This window comes from Canis lupus, chromosome 23 (genome assembly GCF_011100685.1).
Source record: "Canis lupus familiaris isolate Mischka breed German Shepherd chromosome 23, alternate assembly UU_Cfam_GSD_1.0, whole genome shotgun sequence".
NCBI lineage: Eukaryota > Metazoa > Chordata > Mammalia > Carnivora > Canidae > Canis > Canis lupus.
The window spans coordinates 42150666-42166657 of record NC_049244.1 but is presented as its reverse complement, the minus strand read 5'-3'; the positions used below and the strand labels follow the sequence as shown (position 1 = coordinate 42166657).

Below are 15992 nucleotides of genomic sequence, written 5' to 3'. Positions count from 1 at the left end.
GACATATCTCCAAAGGCAAGAGAAACAAAAGCAAAAATGAACTATTGGAACTTCACCAAGATAAAAGGCTTCTTCACAGTAAAACAATCAATCAATAAAACTAAAAGGCAACCTACAGAATGGGAGAAGATATTTGCAAATGACATATGAGATAAATGGCTAGAATCCAGGATCTATAAAGAACTTAATAAACTGAACACCCAAAAAATAATCCAATCAAGAAATGGGCAGAAGAAAAAAAATGAAATGGGCAGAAGACATTAACAGACTTTTCTCCAAAGAAGACATCCAAGTGGCCAACAGACACATGGAAAAATGCTCCACATTGCTTGCTATCCAGGAAATACAAACCAAAACCATAATGAGATACCACTTTACACCAGTGAGAATGGATAAAAATAACAAAACAGAAAATAAAAAATGTTGTCAAGGATGTGGGGAAAGGGGAACCCTCTTACACTGTTGATGGGAACGCAAGCTAGTGTAGCCACTCTGGAAAACAGTGTGGAGGTTCCTCAAGAAGGTAAAAATGGTACTACCCTATGATCCAGCAATTGTACTACTAGGTATTTACCCCGAAGATACAAATGTAGTATCTTGTAATGTAGTAACCGAAGAGGCACCCGCACCCCAATGTTTATAGCAGCAATGTCCAGAATAGCCAAACTGTGGAAAGAGCCCAGATGTCCGTCAACAGATGAATGGATAAAGAAGATGTGGTGTATGTATACAATGGAATATTGCTCAGCCATCAGAAAATACAAATACTTACCCTTTACATTGATGTGAATAGAACTGGAGGGTATTATGCTGAGTGAAATAAGTCAGAGAAAGACAATTATGATATGGGTTCACTCATTTGTGGAATATAAGAAACAGTACAGGGTATAATAGGTAAGGGAGAGAAAACTGAATGGGAAGTCATTAGAGAGAGAGAAAGTCATAAGAGACTCTTAACTATAGGAAACAAACTGAAGATTCAAGGAGGGGAGGTGGGTGGGGGAGATGGAGCAACTGGGTGATGGGCCTTAAGGAGGGCACGTGATGTAATGAGCACTGGGTGTTGTATGCAATTGGTAAATTATTGAACATTACATCTTAAACTAAGTATGTACTTTATGTTGGCTAATTGAATTTAAATAATAAAAAAAACTGGCCAAAAATAATCTAAGATGGATGCTACCTGTAAGATGCTGTCATTCTCCTGAAAAAAATCTGAAAGTTGTACATTGAATTCCAGTCTCAAAAGAAGTTGTATTACTAGAGAAAGAGTACAAAAAGTTAAGGAAGAACAAAAAGAGAAACATTTTGAGTGGAAAAATTAGAAAAAGTGATATTTAGAGAAATTACCGATAATTAAATTCATGAAGGTAATCAGTAAGTGAATAAAATTACAGGATTTACTTGCTATTAAATTGGAAAGCTACCAACTTTTCCCAGATCTACTTATTTTGTCATTTTTTTCCTTAGCAGTTATATTATTGTTTCATCAGACCCCTTAACACTTATGATATCTGTTGCTGAAAACACATTTCTGTACTTTTGTTTTTATCTAGGACTTCATGTTTTTTGAAAAGAGTGGAAATAACGAATAAAAAGGAATGTGGCAGTGGATTAATGAAAGTCTCCTCAGAATGCATGAAGTCTGTATATTGATTGGGACTATGTAAAAGAAAAGCTCACTTTTTTCCTTTATTGAAATGAGTTATAGCATATGTGAATTATACTGTGATGCCTGAAGCTCTTGTTATATGACATGACTTTTCAAATTATGAATTGATTTTCTGTATCACTTACTGATAAATGTTTTTATGCATTTTCTTTTATTTCATACATGTTCTTTTTCTTTGTGCATTTTGGAGAAAGGACATGGGAATTTTTACATTTAATCATGAAACCTCTCATGTAAATTGTTTTGAACTATGATCTCTTTTATTTTCAATTTTTGTAGAAAATTAAAGCCTTATTAAAGTAATTTTAATATAAAAGGTTACATTTTATTAAATATAGTTCCAATTTACTTCACGGGTATAACAACTAATGTTATTTTGCAAATACTATATATTCACATAAGTTATAAATCAATATAATTTCAGTTTCCTTTAAAATTATGTTAAAATAATAATATTCATATTACCAAGGAACATAAAATGTATATTTGTGTTTTCAACAAATTACAGTATATTTAATTTCTTTTCTAAGTTAATCTTCTACTATAAAAAGATTTTCATATTAACAAGACAATAAATTACTGATATTTCAATGATTTCCAAGGAAAAAGATATGTCCTTAAGAAGAATATATTTAAAGACTCACTATAAAACTGGAACATTGGGCAGCCCAGGTGGCTCAGCGGTTTAGCACCGCCTTCAGCCCAGGGTGTGATCCTGGAGACCGGGTTCGAGTCCCACGTCAGGCTCCCTGCATGAAGCCTGCTTCTCCCTCTGCCTGTGTCTATGCCTCTCTCTCTCTCTCTCTCTCTGTCTCTCATGAATAAATAAAATATTTAAAAAAACTAGAACATTTTTATAATTTTTGAAGTAATTATTAACACATTATATATCCTGTATTCATTTTCATTCACAGAGCATAATAGTTATGAGATCATTCAGGTTAAATAGAATATATGTTCACCTGAGTAGAAACTTCAGTAATGGTCTGTAGATTATTTATACCAACAATCAAATAACTGATTTAAATATTGTTATATTTCTTTCCATATTTTATTTTTATTTTTAAATAAGCTGTGCATAATCCATTTAGATGGTATCCTGAACCTTACACATTCCCCATCTTTTCCCTTTTGGGTCACCTTTCAAAGGAGCAAAAGCATATAATGATCTTTATTAAATCCATACCAGTGCTGTAAAATAAGATTTCTACCTGTCAGAAACTTAAAGGCATTTTCATACTCTGTTTTATAGGAAAGACTGGATGGATCAAGAGATGTCTAACCCACAGTTTAACTCATTAGCCTAAACAACTCCTCCATGCCAGATTCTAATAATTCAGGGTAACCAAAACACTCATGTGCAGTTTACAGTTGGTACAGACAGCATGCCAGGTCAAGCGAAGGTACTTGCATGGCTGTTTCCTAGTGGCTTTACTTATGCCAGGTCAAGAAAGGGAGGGCTTTCCCTACTAGCTATCAGATAACACAACCAACCCCAAATGACGCTAGAGGTACTGGCATTATTCCTGGGACAGGAATAATCTTACTTTCATTTTCCCTCTTCTCTCCCACTCCTCCCAGTTCTCCGCATAGAATGCAGGATCTCTGGTCAAGCAAAGTAAAACTACACATGATCTAAACAGTCCTTCCCTTCTCTAAGAAAGTGCAAGGAAGAGTTGAGCAGAAACTCACTATCTGTAGAACCCATTTAAGTGCAAATACTAGAAAAATATATTACCATGAAACATTAATAGAAAAATCATCACATGTGAAAAGTTAGAAATTTAAATGAGAAAATTACTAGTTATTACAACAAATGTCCTGACATTTGTACACAAATTTATAACTTCAAGGAGATTTGAGGGAATGCTGCAGATTACTTTCTGGAAAAGGCAGGAGAGAAAAAGGAACATTCTTGTGAGAACAAAATTTTAATGTTGAAAAATTTGACGACCACATTTTAAAGTATGACGGAGACACTAGATTGCATAAAGTAGAAGGATAACGTGATAAAAGAGATTTTAGAAAGTCCAGGAAGTCAGATAAACTGAAATGATAGAAAAGGTGATTCCTAGTAACAAATATACCGATTTTAATTGATACACAACAGGAATTTCAGAAGCAGAAATCAGATGAGGCCGAGAGAATACTATAAAAGTATAAGAAAATATATTTGCAATCAAAATGGACTGTAGTCTCTAGGTGTTTGGATTTACCACACAGCAGACAAAATTAATGGCAATAACTTATGATTATTCATAAAAGAATTATTGTATGCCTGCACTATGGCAAGCATTGTTAGACTAGTAGACTGAATTCTGTGGCCAACTTCTATGATATTCCCAGTCTTCTATGATTACTTCACCAGTAGGGTGAAGTAATCATTATTCTTTAATTACAGCATTTTTAAAAAATATTTCATTCCTTTATTTGACAGAGAGAGAGCATAAGCAGAGGGATCAGCAGACAGAGGTAGAAGGAGAAGCAGGCTTCCCACTAAGCAGGGAGCCCAATGTGGGGCTTGATCCTAGGAGCTTGAGATCATGACCTGAGCGGAAGGCAAACACTCAACCAGCTGAGCCACCCAGGTATCCCAAACACAAGCATTTTTAAAGGAACAAAGGATATGGGACAAAAAGGTAAATCTTATAAGGGTATTTGTGGCCTTGTCCTGTTTTCCTATGCCTGCCTTAGAGTGGAGACTATACCACTTCAGCGACTCCTTCCCTCAGAATACTGTGACCTATGGAGATACAGTGTCATGCACTCATTCAGAACCGGGGTTCTCGTTGCCTGTCTTTTACCCAGAAGAGAACAAAGGAAAAGTGTCATTCTGTCACAGGTTTTCATTCTGTCGGCCAAGTTCTAAATCTTGGCTTCTAAATACACTCTCCACTTGAACTGGGCTCTTTAAGAAATGGTTGATCCTAGAGTTGTGTCAGGGAAAAGAACAAGACAAACCTCAAACAACTTGTAGAAAAAGCAAGGAGGTGCTTGATGGGGCATGTCTAAAAGATGAAAGAACCACCTTGAAAGGACTCCTACCAGCAAAATTAAAGACAATTTGAGCATCAAAATATTAATAGCAAGGCATTATTACTTAGTAAAATAGGATACCACGCATTCCTGCAGATAGACATAAGTGTGTAAATTAAAAGTTTGACGAGAACTAAAAGACCTATAGTTTCAAGTCACTAGCCCACAAAATATTTTTAAATTTAACAGGGGAAGAGTAATTTTACAGCAAAGCCTAGCAGCCCCTACCAAAATCAAGTGATTGACACGATCATCCTCAGAGATGGGGGGACAAAATGCAACTGAGTACCACCTGGCCAGATGCAGTAAGATGCAGCATCACGGGATCTATGTTGTATGAGAGAGCTCACAGTGATGGAAATTTTGTAATGCTCAGTGAGCTCACATTGGGTCGTGGTATGCCAGTTATCCAGTACTTGTGTTTATCTGGTCACAAACTGGGCTTAGTTTGCAGTTTGTTGTTATGCTTACTCTCAGGACACCTCCAGCTTCAAAGTCTTCCGGTATTCAAGATGTGAGTTAGTTTGCTAGAGGGTTTCACTAAATGTCTGCTCCTCAGAATCTGTCACTTGCAGCATTACCAGCCGTAATTCACTGTTCTTTTCACTCGGTGCTTGTTAGCCTGGGAGTGGGGAATGGGGGACAGAATGTTCTCTGATGTTCAGTTTAAGTGTCAGTTTTCAGCAAATACTGTAAGTCTCCTGAGGCCATACCCCAATTCCATGTAGTCTGAATTCATAAACTGTGGGGACTTGGCCAATTTATCTCTTTAATCATGTCATCATGCAGCGGGCACTCACAGAGAATCCAGGACTGGCTAGAAATCTCAGAGCTGTGTCTGGGTGTATTTATGGGAGGGGAGTTATTGTGTGATGGGGTGTCAGGGAGGAGTGTTGATAACAACTTTTTTTAAAGATTTTATTTATTTGAGAGAGCACATGCAGGGAGGAGAGGGAGAAGCAGGCTCCCCACAAGTAGGGAGCCCAATGTAGGGCTCAATCCCAGGACCCTGGGACCATGACCTGAGCTGAAGGCAGATGCTCAACCAACTGAGTCACGCAGTTGCCCTGGGTTGATAACATCTTTCAGTCAAAAGTACTCAACAAGTAGACAAACCTAATGATTCTAGTTAGAAACAGAATAAGGAATGTCATCCTAGTAAGTCAAGCTCAGTTAGCGTGTCTATCTTGATTCCCTTTGATAATTAATTAATCTGAATGAAAACAATAATCACTATGATCCCAGTAGCTAGAATAATAAGGCACTTTTTAAATATGATTCAACGCTCCCCAAGAACTATTATGCTCCAAAAAAAAAAGAAGGGAAGAGACAAAGAAGGAAGGAAGGTTACTGTTTGCAGTAGAAGCCAACTAAAAAAATGCACAAGAAATGATGGAATTAGAAAAATCACTATTTGCCAATTATCATCATAATTTGATTCCAGCAAGAAAACATTAATGGCTGCTAAAATCGGTGGTAAAAGTTTGAGGTTCCCCTATATTACTATATCAGTAACATTGTATTACGCTGTCCCAAGCAGCTGCCTATAAGATACCTATTAATCTGAAAAGAATAAGGTAGTGACTATAAAATTACTAGAGGATACAGTTCAGCTAAGCTTCCGATATTATCTAACAAATACCCTTTTTCCTCTAGTTTCCAATGTTCTTCATTTTCATCTGGCCCTCACCTTAAATCCATATTTCTACCATCAGTCTATTCATGATGACGTAGATGTTCTCTAAAACAGCACATATTTTCCCTACCACGTTCCTCACTTCCTTCTGGATACTGACAGCAGAGTCACTTATATCCATATTTCTGTGAACAGTTTACTTAAGGCAATCATAGCTTTTTCTATCATGCTCCTTAAAATTCTTCCAGTTTCTACCTATTCCCAAATCCCAAAACTACTTCTACATTTTTTTAAAGATTTTATTTATTTATTCATGAGAGACACAGAGAAAGAGAGAGAAGCAGAGACAGGCAGAGAGAGGAGCAGGCTCCATGCAGGGAGCCCGATGAGGGACTCGATCCGGGAACTCGATCCTGGGACTCCAGGATCACACCCTGGGCTGAAGGCAGATGCTTAACTAACTGAGCCACCCAGGCATCCCTACTTCTACATTTTTAGGTATTGGTAGCACCCGACTCCCAGATCCCAAAATCTCTACCAGTTTACTAATGCTGCTATAACAAACCACTACAAACTTAGTGGCTTTAAACAATACAAATTTACTATTTCATAGTTCTGGAGGCCAAAAGTCCGAAATGACTCCTACTAGGCATCATTAATTGAATATTTGTGTTTCCACAGAATCCATATGATGAACCCCTAACACCAAAGTAATTTAATTGCTCTAAGGAAGCAATTAAGCTTAAATGAATATAAAGGGTGTAGCCCTTCCAATAGGGTTAGAGTCCTCTCTTCATGCACACAAACCAAGGAAAGGCCTACGAGGACGTACAAAAGGGGGCATCTACAAGTCAGAAAAGGAGCTCTCATCTGACTGTGAGAATAAATTTCTGTATTTAAGCCTTCTAGTCTGTGATATTTTGTTATGGTACTCTAAGCAGACTAATATGCCAGATTAAAATAAAAGTATTGAAAGAGTTTCATTCTTCCTTGGAGGCACTAGAGTACAATCCTTTCCCCTGACTTTTCCATCTTCACAGGCCACCTATGTTCCTTGACTTACAGCTTCTTTTCATCGCTAAAGCCAGCAAATGCTTCCACTGTAACATTTCTATCTCTGACTCCAATTCTGCTTTCTCTCCCACATTCAAAGGACCCTGGGGATTTATATTGAGCCATCCTGGATAATCAGGGATAATGTCTCTATTTTAAGTTTACCTGATTAGCAACTTTAATTCTATCTGCCACTTAATTCACCCTTGCTATGTAACATAACACAGGGTTTAGAATATGGATATTTTGCAGCCACTCTGGAAAACTGTGTGGAGGTTCCTCAAAGAGTTAAAAATAGACCTGCCCTATGACCCAGCAATTGCACTGTTGGGGATTTACCCCAAAGATTCAGATGCAATGAAACGCCGGGACACCTGCACCCCGATGTTTCTAGCAGCAATGTCCACAATCGCCAAACTGTGGAAGGAGCCTCGGTGTCCATCGAAAGATGAATGGATAAAGAAGCTGTGGTCTATGTATACAATGGAATATTCCTCGGCCATTAGAAACGACAAATACCCACCATTTGCTTCGACGTGGATGGAACTGGAGGGTATTATGCTGAGTGAAATGAGTCAATCGGAGAAGGACAAACATTATATGGTCTCATTCATTTGGGGAATATAAATAATAGTGAAAGGGAATATAAGGGAAGGGAGAAGAAATGTGTGGGAAATATCAGAAAGGGAGACAGAACATAAAGACTCCTAACTCTGGGAAATGAACTAGGAGTGGAGGAAGGGGAGGAGGGCAGGGGTGGGGGTGAATGGGTGACAGGCACTGAGGGGGGCACTTGAGGGGATGAGCACTGGGTGTTGTTCTGTATGTTGGCAAATTGAACACCAATAAAAAATAAATTTATTATAAAAGAATATGGATATTTTTGTGAGGCCATTATTCTTCCCATTGTGTGTGTGGCTATCTATATATACGTGTGTGTGTGTGTATAGTACATACATATATATTTTTCCATAGGAATATCCATAAATAATATATAGTATTATGTTTCATTTGCTTTAATAGGATATCAATGGCATCATACTATATATAGCTTCTGTAAATGTTTCATTCACTATTTATTATTTTGTACCTTGTCTATGTTGATATTTGTATCTCTAGTTTGCACATTTTTATGGTTATATATAGTACCCTTTCTTTATGACCATAGTACCATGTGTTTACCTATTCCGTTCTGGATGGACATTTTCGTTGTTGCTAACTATGCTAGTTAATATGTTAATGTGGGTAGGCCTAGGTACCCAGATATTTGGTCACATATTATCCTACATGATTCTTGTCTAAAAAATAGACAAGATTAACATTTAAAGTAGACTTTGACTAAAGCCAGTGACCCTCCATAATATTGGTGGGCCACATCCAACCAGTTGAAAACCTTAATTAAAAATGATTGACCTCCCTCAGAGAAAAGAGAAGTCTGCCAAATAGTGCTTTCACACTCAGACTGCATCATCCTCTCTTCCCTGGTCTCCAATCTGTTGGCCTACCCTACAGACTTTGGACTTGGCCAGCCTCTATAATCATGTGAGCCAATTTCCTTAAAATCTCTCCTTTTTCCCCACTCTGACCCTCCCTTTTGCCTTTCCCCTCCCTCATTCTATTTTTCTGGAGAATCCTAATACACTAATCTTTCTCTATAGTCAATATTCTAGATATTTCTGTGCATGATTCCTTATATGCATATAGAAGAGGTTCTCTGAAGCTATTTCTATAATTGGAATTGGTAGTTCTAAAAGTATGAGCATTTTCAATATCATGAGATATTGTAACATGGCTCTCCAAATCAGTTATACTAATTTATAGTTTCAACAGTAGCATATGAGCATTGCTATTGCTTTATATACCCACCACATCTTGATATGGTCAGTTTTTGTCAACTGATATTTTTAAAGGAATCTCATTGTTCTAATTTGCATTTCTGAGATTTCTAGTGAGGTCGAACATATTTTGATTTCTTTGTTGGTTGTTCCTATTTCCTCTAATATGAATTACCTTTTTACAAACTTGAATCTTTCTTTTTCTTTTGGTTTGCTTATCTCTTTATCCATTCATTTGCAGTTCTTTTTCAGGATACCAATCTTTTATAAATTATATGCATTGCAAATATTTTCTCCCAGATTGTGGCTTTTCTTTCATATTGTTTGTGATGTCTTTTTTTGTGCAGAAATTTATTTTTTGTTAAAATTTTATTTATTTATTTGAGAGAGAGAAAGAGAGAAAGAGCAGGGGGGAGGGGCAGTCGGAGAGGGAGAAGGGAGCAGGGAGCCAGCAGGGCTGGACCCCAGGACCCTGAGATCATGACCTGAGCTGAAGTCAGAGGCTTAACAGACTGAGCACCCAGGTGCCCATGTGCAGAAACTTAAATACCCATATTTATCTATGCTTTTTCAGGATCTGAATTTTTGAGGTGTTTGTTTTTGTTTTGCAGGTTTGTGTTTCATAGGTCATTAATCCACTTGGAATTGATTTTTTTTTTTTTTGGTATAGTGTGAGAGACACCTAATTTTATTTTACATAAATAAGCACTCCAATATCAATAAATTCTTATCTTTTCCTAGGTGTGCAATGCTTAACCTATACCAGAATCAACTTTCACAGATTTTTTTTATCTGTTTCTTGGCCTTCTCTCCTGATCCATATATATGTGAAAAAAAAAAGCTCAATATTTTTGTATTAGTAATTCCCTTCAAATTTCCTTGACAGTGTATTTTCTCTTAAATATTATTTTGATTTGGTCCCTTTAAATATCGGCCTTTGAACCATGGACCATAGAGCAGGCAATGGAGAAAGGCATGCCACAGCAGAACATTTAATGGCTTATTAAAATGAATTAGTCTCTAGTAAGTTTACCAGGTATCAATTATTTATCTTAGGTTTTTTCTTGGTTTTATTTTGGAAGTAAGCTAAATCATAGTAAGAAAGATACATTGTAGTAAAAATAAAACTCTAGAAGTTCGTCAAATTTTGTCATTTAAATAGGTTACTTCAACACTATTTATTTTATATAAAATATTTTAGGATACACAATGTATATTTTTAAATTATTGAATATTACATCTTTTTATTAGAAAAAAATGATGGAAAGTAGAAGTTTTGAGGCTGAAGTATTTGTTGTGTGGACCTGATCAATGATGGCTTTATATGACTTGTAGAATAGTTTTATTTAATACTCACACCTCATGTAAGAAGAACCTAATTAAGTAATGTTTTGTTCTTTTTTAAATTAGTAATGTTTTAGAGATAGTATTAATGCAAGTGGTACTATGTGGATTATAAAATATGACATTGTATAAAACTAGGGATAGCTATTTTACTTACTAGTAAATTATTATTAAACTAATTAACCTAAGTTAATATTAAGTTCATTATGCATGAAAATGGATAATCATTAGCCAGAGAGTGAAGCAGAACAAGGAGAGAAAGGAGGCATAGCCCAAGAATGTTTGCAGCAGGGGTGTTAGAATGTAGTGAGAATCCAGCCATACTGGGGTCAGGTCTCATTCACACTGAATCTATATAAGCTTCACTCCCCCTGCTCCCCCCCACCCCCACCCCCGCCGACCCTGGCAGTGGGGCACTCACCACGTTATGTAACAGTGGCATTATGGTCAAGGAAATCCGAGTATTTAGAGGTATAGTCACCTGTGGACTTATTGGTGTCCTACTAGAGGAAAGTCTTGGGAGAAAATTGTTTCAGAAATTAAAGGAGAAATAAAGAAAGTATTTGAAGTATGCAAAGTGCCTTGACTTGCAGGCCCACAAGTTTCTAGGCATCTCAAGCCTCTTGTTTCCCCTGCTGACTCAGGTCAGAATCAGTGTAGTTAACAAATCATGTACCGCATGACTGTTTGGGACTGTTCCAATAAACAGGGACATGTTATCTAGTTTGTTCTACCAAAGGGAAAAACCCAGGCCTGGGTGTATATTTCCTGATGGCTATCATAAGAGCAGTCACAGCAAGCTTTAATTAAATTGCTGCCCTTGTCCTTCTGTAATTACCAGGAGTTTCAGCCACTTCTGGGTTTGGTGGGTGGAGAAGAGGAAGTCTCAGTGTAAATACTTAAAGAAGAATGGGGGGTGGGAGGAAGATCCAACGGACATCATGGTAACTCTAGTTAACAATTCTGTCCTGTATACTTGAAAATTGTTGAGAGTAGATCTTAAATGTTATCACACACACACACACACACACACACACACACACACACTAAATGGTAACTGTGAGGTGATGGATGTTTAAGTAGCCATATTATTGTAATCAGATAGATATAGATCACATTGCACATCATTAACTTACACAATGTTATTTGTCAATTATATCTCAATAAAGCTGCAGAATAAAGAAACTAAAGAAGAAAACAGATATTAATAAATACTCACTTATCCATCACCAAAAACAAACGAACAAAAATGCTTGTGATTTGCATCAGCTATGTTCACTGACTCATTCTTCAACCTGTGACTCAAAATAGAAAATACATACCCTGGAGACTTGAATGTTTAAGGAGCTTCTGCTGATTCCCATTTGTTTTCTTGCTCATTATTACTCATGCCAAACCCCACTTAGGCATCCAGGGTGAAGAGAATGAAATCTCCACAGAGAAACTCCTCATGTGGACAGAGGTTACACCCAAACAAAGTAGCCTTCATCCCAGATGATGAATAAAGAGCAAACATTCCATCATTTGAGCTTGTGACTTTGAGAGGAGCTTTGATTTAGGATTCATATTGACTAATCAATCAACCGAACCTCTCATTATTCAAATGCCTGCTAGTTCCAGGCAAGTAAGATAAATTCAAGGGGCTACAGATATAAGGCATCAAGGAGTAATGTAATGCAGGGGAATGGGGGAATTGGCAATACAGTCCAGCCAAAAATTTCTCAAATTAAAACAAACTACTTTCTGGTCAAATCCTCACCTGCAAGCTGAACTGATTAGTTCCAAATGCCCCCATTTGTACTGACCTACCAATAGGGTTGTCTCACTTATGCACTACTTTTCAGAAGCAAATAGTCTCTGTAAATAAAATGTAGGTACCTAACACAGCTTATTACAAACATCAGCATTTCTCATGATTAAAGGTGAGAAATGGGGCACCCAAGTGGCTCAGTTGGTTAAGCACCTGACTCTAGATCTCAGCTCAGGTCTTGATCTCAGGGTCATGAGTTCAAGCCCCACATTGGGCTCCATGCTGGGCATGGAGCCTACTTTAAAAAAAAAAAGTGAGAATATGGCAATTTGCAATTAGAGTTAGTATCCCATGTCTGCTACTTGTTTACTCTGTGACTTGTTTTCTTCTATCAGTTCTGTATTTGGGACAAATCCTATAACCTTTCCATGTCTCAGTGTCTCCTATGTCCCAGTGAGCATATTAATAGGGGGAATCAGTTCATTCACTTGTGGCTACACCTCAAAATACTCTCAATACACACCAGTGGATTGTTATGATGATTCAATAGGTTATTATATGGAAAGTTCCTAGAACCATGCCTGGCACATTGAGAGTAAGCATCACAATGGTGTTACCTATTATTATGTTACCTTTTAAAGTGAGATACTATTTTTGGTTTGATATCTGAGACTGTTTATCATACTTACATAGTTCAGTTTTCTGATTCAATTGCTTTGCTTTAAAAAAATACTTAAAAATATAATTTCTAGTTCACGTTGGAACAAGCATACCCATTCTGCCTAACTTATCAGCTAAGGATCTTGTAACACAGTGATTGTCAAACATTAGCATGCATAAAAATTACCTAGAAAGTTTGATGAAATGCAAATTGCTGGGCCCATTCTCAGAGTTTCTGACTGGTGGAGCTCAGGTGCTACCTGATATTTGCAATCTAACACTTTCTAATGTGATATTGATGGTCTTCATCTGGGAACCAGACTTGAGAACCATAGCCTTAGCAAATGAAATGTAATATTTCATGGGGAAAGAAATTTGAAAATGTAAATAGTAAATTTACTTCTCTCTGTGTATATAGATAACTACACACATATAATTAACAGATATATAAGACTTATATAGGATTATAAGATGTTCAACATTTATTTAACATTTCTACCATTGTTTAGTTGCCATTATTAGAATGTGTTTTAAATATATTATTTCATAAACATGGAGTTTTTATTTTCTCAGAATGACTAACCAATCAACTTGTCCTTATCGGATAAATCTTCACTGCTCATTCAGGGCAAGAAAGTATCCTAAATGTCCTTTTTGCCCATTTTCCCTTTCCTCAGTACATCTCCAATCAAAATAAATAAAAATTAAAAATACTTTTTCTTGCCTCCAAATATGATTTGTATTTGTACGTATGAGATTCTCCGAGATTTTCCTTCAAAAAGTGGTATTCCTTTTGAAAAAGTGTAATTATGAAGTGTTTTAAGCTATGTGATGTTGAATTCTCAATAAATATTGGTTACATAATAGTAATAAATAATTTAAGGAAGAACAAGGCCAATTGAAACAATAGTGGGCTTGTATTTTATAAATGAATTTTGCTTATTTAAATTTGTGTCTATGTTAACAGGATAACACTGAAAAAAATTGCTCAGCCAGCTGTTATAAAAGTGGCTGTAGGTACTCATATGCAGGATACTGACTCTAATTTTACCATACCTCACATATTCGTAACCTGTGTTTATGATGCTTTTTATGAATGTAGAAGGGAAATAAGATTTGAAGTAAGCAAAACTGGATGTTTCCAGCAAAAAGAAACAGATTTAAACTGATAACTGATTTTATTACATTTTCTTATCTTGCTGAAAGGTTAATATACGTTATCACATCCTTAAGAGAAAGACTTTATTCTTATCACTCTTTGTTAATGTGTCTAAGTGTCTAAGACATAAAATGACTTAGGTCTTCTCTCATGGTCAAATTATGGAACATAGCTTTTTGGAATTTTGCCAAAAGATCAGACAATGCTCCCAGCTCAGGTGACAGACTCAAGACTCAAGTCTCAGTCTTAAAGTAACAAAGCTCTGTAAACCCAATTTAGTGAGTAGTCTATTTCTCTCTCTTTTTTTTTTTTTCCATGCTTGGTTTTGGCACTCTTCTGTTTTATTGGCTAGTTTACAAATCTCTATCTGTGATGGGTGGAACTGATGTAATTTTTAACCGAAGAAATTTGCTAGGTTCACCTCCATGCCTCTTCGGTTTTATGACAGTTGATATTTAGAGAATTAGTCAAACTACTTAATCAGTAGAAGTTTCTTAAATAAATGATTTCATGTAGCCTTAAGGAATTAAAAGTAATTGATAGATAATTAAATTCAATCATATGAGCAGATAAGAAATAGGTAAAAACTATAGCAATTTGCTTATCAAATCAAAATATGATCAGGATTTGATTTCAGCTCCTGAATTTTCTAGCTGTGTGATTTTGGATAAAAATCTTAATGAGATTTCTCTAAACTTTGACTTCTTTATTTCTATAATTAAGTTAAAATTCCTTCTTTTTAAAGTTTTTGTTAGGATTAAATAAACATTGTTTACAATCATTGCTATTATGTTTATTGTTAATGCATCATTGATTTGCAACTCAGATGATGTTACACTATAAGCATTTTTTATGACTTTCAGATATTGCAGAAAGTTATCTGAGAGGCCATTTTTTTTTTTAAGAGTAATGTGATTCATCCCAGCATTGGGTATAGCTAGTGTTTTCCACACTGAGGAAATAAGTGCTCTCCTATACTACACTGAATATTTGTGACAAAGTGTAGGTTTTGATATATGATTCAAACAGTAATAATTACGTGTGTGTGTATATTTACTAAATAACTTACACACTCCATAGTTTTGTTTTCCAATTTTTGTTTTCCAAATTTTAGTTTTCTTACAGTTTTATCTTAAATTGTGAACTCAATTTTAATTCAGCTTGATTTATACATACCAAACATACTTGAATTTCCTTTAGTGTTCAAAAAAGAAGTATTTGAGAATATATGCAGGAACTGGAAAACTGTATAACTAAATGAAACCTGAAAGTATATTTTATAGGTAAGGAAATTGAGACTCTGTTTTTAAGATATATAAGATACAACTCATGGTATGAATATAACCCTTTAACAATTCTGGTTTTTGAGGTTTCTATATACCTTTTAATTTTGCATGAGTAGGAAACATAACTTTTCAATGACTGAAAGAAAAATTAAGAGGGCAACTTTGGATAAAGAGGTTTGTAAACCTTAACATGTCTCTTTCAAAACTCTGGAAATACTAGAATTTAAGTGAGACATGCTGTCTCTATATTTCTTTTAATAGTTTATTTATTTCTATTTTTTGCAACTCATGACACAAGGTTACTAGAGCCAACAGGGTAGAGTTCTGGGATGACTCATTTGAACCTTCCTGATCCAGAAAATGAAGAGGTTTTCAATGTGCTAATCTGGATGAAGGCTTATGAAGGGGGGCTTCTCAAGAACACCCCTTTGCACAAGGTGCAAAAAAGTAAACTAATATTGGGAGTGTAGGAGCCATACTGCAAGAGAATCATCAGTTTTATATCCTAGTACACATGGAAGTATTCATAGAACTAATTTAACTTCAAAGTTCTGAATGGAA

The 15992-nt window shown here is 35.9% G+C and overlaps 1 protein-coding gene across 5 annotated transcripts in view; it reads left to right on the top strand.

The window, feature by feature from the left end:
- Nucleotides 1-1988, top strand: part of PLSCR1 (phospholipid scramblase 1) — a 28825-nt gene extending 26837 nt beyond the window's left edge. For all 5 annotated transcript variants that reach the window (XM_038571144.1, XM_038571142.1, XM_038571147.1 and 2 more), the window contains one exon: nt 1557-1988. In XM_038571144.1, the coding sequence (XP_038427072.1) occupies nt 1557-1595 (39 nt within the window). In that variant the 3' untranslated portion in view covers nt 1596-1988. The remainder of the gene's footprint in view (nt 1-1556) is intronic.
- The last annotated feature ends 14004 nt before the right edge of the window (nt 1989-15992 follow it).